Here is a 6,352-nt window from a genome sequence, read left to right as displayed (position 1 = left end):
TAATGGAATATAAGGTAACCGCAACAGTGGAGTTGGGGTGGGGGTGTTCAGTTCAGGTGTTGGGGAGGGCAATACAAGAAGGGCAGGAGGTGGAAGAGCAAGGTAGATAGGGGAACATTGAGACAGGTTTGCATGGCCTAAGTGGGACAGAGGGATATAGTGATGCATGCTCAACCTTGGAACAACAGGGCTGTGGGATACAGGGATCTAAGCATGGCTTGAAGAGGGGAAATAATACTAAGATGCTTGACTATCTTATGAATATTAGTTTCCATTGTCTCCTATTGTAAAATAGACACTTGAGTGGGATAGAAAGGAATGTTGGGAAACATTAGAGAAAACTTGTAAGCCCGTCTTCAGCCTAAAAGGGGTTCTAGAACTTGCCCAGTCAAATAGGCCTCGTGTAAAGCCTTTGTAGAGTATAGGTCCTCAGGTGGAATCCTGAGTCCCATCCAGAACCTTCTGAGGTGGGACTTCCCCACTAGAAAGGACAAGCAGATCAGTCTGGAACAGCTACAGTGACAGAAGATACATCTTCAAAGAAAGATCATCAGGAAAAAAACAAAACAAAGTGTCAAGTTGACTGGCTGCTGTAACAAGAATAAGCAGGCTGTTCACCAGGAAGCCATCAAGGCAATCAATCAAGTTCCTTCAGGGCAAACGCCCCTCTAAGACTGAAACTCAAAGGGAACACATGAACAGGCATGTAAACTTGCTGGTGAACACAGTGGTCTACTGGTGAGTGGAAGATGGGGAAAGGCAGCAATGAAGAAATGGGCTGAGTTCAACCACAGTCCATTGACTCCTGTTGATCTGGAGAAGAGAGAGAGAGAAGAGGAAAGGCTGGTTGGTCCAAAGTGTGGTGAAACCTGGGGACACTTGAGCCCTTGGACAAGGACATAACCGTAGAGGGCCTAGAGTTAAGAGTGAAGCATCCAGCTGAAAAGAAGTGAGGGGAGATGCACAAGAGCAGTCAACCTTGCAGACAGTACCCATTTGACCTAGCCTTGATGGCTTGATAATCAGAACTCAACTAGAGGAGGATTACAAAAAAAAAAAATAATAATTTGATGAACCTGACCTATACTCATGGAGGTTGTTGTTGTTAAGTTACATCAAGTCGGTTACGACCCATAGTGACCCTGTATAGGGTTTCTGAGGCTGTAAATCTTTACAGGAGCAGAAAGCCTCATCTCTCTCCCACGGAACAGCTGGTAGTTTTGAACTGCTGACCTTGCAGTTCACAGCCTGATTCGTAACCACTACACTACCAGAGCTCCTTATACTTGTGGAGGTGGTAACTCTAAATACCAACAGAGAGGGAAGGAGTCTTCACATCAAGTATCAATGCTATCTCCTCTGTACACAGGGTATATAGGGACGGGCAACTTAGACATTGGCTACCTAAAATGAAGGGGTGATAAAGGCAGAAAGTGACTGGCTTACAAGATTTCAAGAGGGAGTTTATTTAAGAGTATGGGAGGAAAGAAAGGGTCCCCACTGAATAGTTTTCATCTTGTTTAGATGGGTGTGGTGTAAAGAGATGGGGATAAGATTCGTATGATTCAATAGTGAATACCTGTTATCATGACTAATTGTGACTGTCACAAGTGTAAAGGTTGAAGTTTTGTAACAAAAGCAGGGGAGCAGTTAGTTTTACAGTCCAGAAACAGAGGACCCTAGGACCATTAAGGGAGAAGAGCACAAGCAGAATGCGGGACTTTATCCAGAGAAGCAGCAGACACCAGAGATGGGGTCATTGGAGAGGAGGAGCGGCTGAGGACTCTGGATTCTTGAGAAGAGAGGGACTAAGAGCTGGTGGCCAGGAGGCGGACTTGCAGAATGTGCCCTTTGGAGATGTAGATAGATTATTATATATGCCTGAGTGTTGTTTTATTTTAAAAAAAAAAAAAAAAAAAAAGCTAAAGTGAATAGAGAGAACTGTTAACCGATGGTAAATGGAGGGGATTATAATCATTATAATGAAACAAGGTGTATTATTTGTTAAATGTAAAACTGATGATATGCCCTGTAAACTTTCACTCAATCCACAATAATTTTTGACTTAGGAAATAAAATAGTCTCAGAATTAGGATCCTTCCCTACCTGCTTTATTTTTATTATCATAGAGCAAAATATAAGCATTATCTTTGGCAGCAGTTTGTTCCATTTCATTGGGGAGTGTTTGCCCCTTGTTGAGTCCATTTAAGGATAGTGAGTTATGCTAGACAAGAATGTTTGGCTTTCAAGTCGGCAGCTAACGTAGAAATTTGTTCCTAATATGAATACTTCCAAAGTTTCCTGTATTGAAACAAATGAGAATTAAACTGTTTGAGGGCTGCCAAATGTTCAGAGGTGACTAATAAAATTTGTATTTCTGATCTGTGGAGAGTGTAACAAGAGGTTCTCATATAAGGCCAGTGTTGTTCTTACATGCTGTCAAGTCAGTTCTGACTCATAGTGACCCTGTGTAGGATTTCCAAGCAGCGGCTGGTGAGTTTGAACCACTGACCTTGTGGTTCAAACCAACCTTGCAGTCTAGCGCATTATTCCACAGCACTACACCAAAACTCCGTAAGACCAATTTGTTGTTGTTTAGTGCTGTCGAGTTGGTTCTAATCCATTGCGACCCTGTATAGGGTTGTCGAGGAGTAGCTGATGAGCTTGAACCACCAGCCTTACAGTTCAAATGAATTTGCAGTCTGGCGCATTAATCCACAGCGCCACACCAGGACTCCATAAGGCCAATAGGACACTATAATAGAATCACAGAGTAAGTTCAAGAATGGCTTGTCTGAAACTTAATTTTTGTTTTAATTTTATATGAATGAGATATTTGGCTGTTGTGTGGTTTTGTATTGTTTATTTTCAAAGTGATGAGAAGACTGTTTAAGGTGGTAATAATTAAGACCAAGGTTCAGAGCCTTACTGAGACAGTTCAGATTTTTGTAGCTCATTTGCTTAACTACAAAGCAGTATAGTATAGCACCTGAGAAATCTAAAGATTTCCATCTTTCTCACACTGAAAAGTCTTTATATGGATCTCTTTGACTAGTCGTCATAACTGTGTGTGTCTATGTGTAAACACTATTGTTGTTGTTGTTAAGTAGTCCCTTTTATTGCCAACAGCACCAGTAGTTAAAATATGATTTTCAGTTATTAGATTCTTTATAGAGTTTTTGTTTTATTTTTAGTTTTTGTTTTATTTTGTTTTGTTTTTAGGTGGGGGCAGGCAGCATTAAAGGAACCCTGACATTTTTAGTCAGAAGATCTGGGCTCAATTCAGACTCATTGGCCAAGTGATCTGAATGAGTCACATATTCTTTCTGCCTAAGCTTTCTCTTGCCTTGAGATGATATGTAATAAATTAATAATAAGCAAATATTAACTTGTAAAAACAATTTTATTGAGGTGTATTTCAGATACCATATGATTCACCCATTTAAAATGTACAATTCATTGGGCTTTAGTATATTCACAAAGTGTACAGTTATCACCACAAACAATTTTAGAAGATTTCATCCACTCAGAAGAAACTTTGTTCCCATTAGCAATTACTCCCATTCCTTCCAAGTCCTCTAGCTCTAGACAGTGACTAATCTACTCCCTGTTTCTGTAGATTTGCCTCTTCTTAACATTTTATATAAATAGAGTCATATATGACCGTTTGTGTCTGACTTTTTTCATTTAGCATGTTTTTATGGTTCATCCATGTTATAGCATGTATTGTGTCAAATTTATTGATTTTTTTTAAAGAATCAAGTTAATTTCATTATTTCTATTGTTTTTGTGTTTTCTGTTTAATTTCTACCCTAATCTTTATTCTTTCTTTATGCTTGCTTTACATGTAGTTTGCTCTTTTTCCAGTGTCTTAAGGTGGAAGGTGAGATTATTGATTTGAGATCTCTGTTCTTTTTTAACATAGGCATTTACAACTATAAATTTCCCTCCTAAGCACTGCTTTAGCTGCATCTCATATGTTTTGGTATGTTGTGTATTCATTCCATTCTTCTCCAAATATTTTCTAAATGCCTTTATGATTTCTTTTTTGACCCATTTATGAATATGTTGTTTAATTATTAATAATTTTAAGTAAGTTCATAACAATACTCTTATTAAAATATATTATCATGCTTAATAATGAATGAAAAGAGCATTAGTTTAAAAATATTTAAAAATTATTAGTATTTTAGGTTCTGTTGTAATGTATATTAGAGTCCTTTATTCTGTAAAGTACCTTAAAATTATAAAACATGATTTTTGTTTCACAAGAACTTGAGTTTTTGTTATGGGAAGGTAGCCTAAATTATATTTGGTTAAGAAAATAGCATATTCATGTACAAGTTTATAAGGGATGGGGGTGGGTTTCTTAATGAAGAAAGATGGAAAGTGGTATCTTTATGTTAAAAATATATAGCTTTTGTCCTGACCACCTTTAGTATGACTTTGGCTTTCTGTGGCCTTGTTCTATTTCTAACAAAACACCAATGGAGTTTGCTACCTAAATCGATCCAGGAATTATTTTCTTCTGCTGTGGGAAGGTTGGGGGAGAGTTGTTTGTTGCCAAAGTCTTAAGACAAGTATAACAGTATCCTGAATATGTTCTCCTTTTTAAAATTTATTTCAGCTTAATGCTTTCAAATGTGTTTGACATATATCTGTTTGGGTTTTTTAATGTACTTCAAAGTTATATTGGTGTTTATTGCCAGAGACAAAATATTTATTACCTTATTTCTCTGATCTCATAGAAGTAAGTTTTTGTAAATATTTCATTGATATTCAAAAATCAAATAACTATCTTTTAACCAGATTTGAAATTAAGAAAAAACTAAAAACAGCCAAAAAGAAAGAAAAGAAAGAAAAAAAGAAAAAACAAGAAGAAGAGCAGGAAAAGAAAAAGCTAACCCAGATTCAGGAATCTCAGGTAAGAAATTTCGTGATCCTCTTTGTCCAAAGAAGGATCCTTGGTGGTGTAGGGGTTACACATTGGGCTGCTAACTGCAAGGTCTGCAGTCTGAGTCCACCAGCCACTAGGATTTATAGCCTCGGAAGCCCTGTATAGGGTTGCTATAACTTGGAAAAACTGACATCCACCACCACCTTATCTAAAGAGTTAAGACCTTTGTTTTGAATGTGTGTTTATGTAAAAGATTTATTGTTCAGTGCCGTCAAGTCGGTTCTGACTCATAGTGACCTTGTATGGGGTTTTTGAGGAGCGCTGGTGAGCTTGAACCACTGACATTGAGGTTCAAATGGCTTTGCAGTCTGGCGTATTAACCCACAGCACCACATCAGGACTCCATGTAAAAGATGATTTGTGTGCCGTGGAGTCGATTCCGACTCATAGCAACCCTGTATAGGGTTTCCAAGGCTGTAAATTTGTATGGGAGCAGAAAGCCTCATCTTTGTCCTGTGGAACAGCTGGTAGTTTCGAACTGCTGACCATGAGATTAGCAGCCCAATTTGTAACCACTACGCTACCAGAGCTCCTTCCATGTAAAAGATAGGTGTATATTAATCAGTCTCGGTCAGCTATGCAAAACTATTGTGTTCTCTTTACACTCTGTTGTTAAGTACTGTGGAGTTGTTAAGTACTGTGGAGTCGGTTCCAACTCATAGTGGCCCTGCACAGGGCCTCCAAAGCTGTAAATCTTTACAGGAGCAGAAAGCTTCATCTGTCTCCTGTGGAATGGCTGGTAGTTTCGAACTGCCTGTAGGTTTCATTAATCTCTGAATATATTTTATCATTTTATATTTGGCTGTACTGTGTAACTCTTTAGGACTTCTTTACTTTGCCAAAGTCTACATTTAAAAAGCAGTCCCCTGGCCTGTTGGAATCTCTTAATGGAAAATTGGTAAACATCCTGTCACAGATAGCCAGGTTGGTTATATTTACCCAAGTATAGGGAGTCCTGGTGTGGCACTATGGGTTAATGCACCAGACTGCAAAGCCATTTGAACTGCAGGGTTGGCAGTTCAAGCTCACCAGTTGCTCCTTGGAAACCCTATACAGAGTCACTATGGATCGGCACTTAACAACAAGAAGTCACCTTGAATTTGGTAATAAATATTGCTGGAAATATTAGGCTTCTCTGCATTCATCATGAAAAGCTCTGTTAGTAGTATGAACAAAAATGAATACCTATAATTTAGATGTTCTCCAAGAAAGAGTTTATTCTGATATCTTAAATTTGTTTCTTAGAGAGTCCTGATGTAACAGTGGAGGATAAGCACTGATCTGCTAACCACAAGGTTTGCTTCTTAGAGGTCCTGTACAGGTTACTATGGGTTGGAACTGACTCAATGGCACTTAATAACGCTAGCAAGCTTGTTTATTAGGTAGATGTAAGAC

At 38.4% G+C, this 6,352-nt stretch overlaps 1 protein-coding gene across 1 annotated transcript in view; it reads left to right on the top strand.

Moving 5' to 3' along the window:
* Positions 1-6,352, top strand: part of RTF1 (Rtf1, Paf1/RNA polymerase II complex component, homolog (S. cerevisiae)) — an 81,480-nt gene that overhangs the window by 52,974 nt on the left and 22,154 nt on the right. The window contains exon 5 of the mRNA XM_006831752.1: positions 4,810-4,924. Within this exon, the coding sequence (XP_006831815.1) occupies positions 4,810-4,924 (115 nt within the window). The remainder of the gene's footprint in view (positions 1-4,809; positions 4,925-6,352) is intronic.

This window comes from Chrysochloris asiatica, unplaced genomic scaffold, assembly GCF_000296735.1.
Source record: "Chrysochloris asiatica unplaced genomic scaffold, ChrAsi1.0 scaffold00004, whole genome shotgun sequence".
Classification (NCBI taxonomy): domain Eukaryota; kingdom Metazoa; phylum Chordata; class Mammalia; order Afrosoricida; family Chrysochloridae; genus Chrysochloris; species Chrysochloris asiatica.
This window is presented reverse-complemented; position numbering and strand designations above follow the sequence as displayed.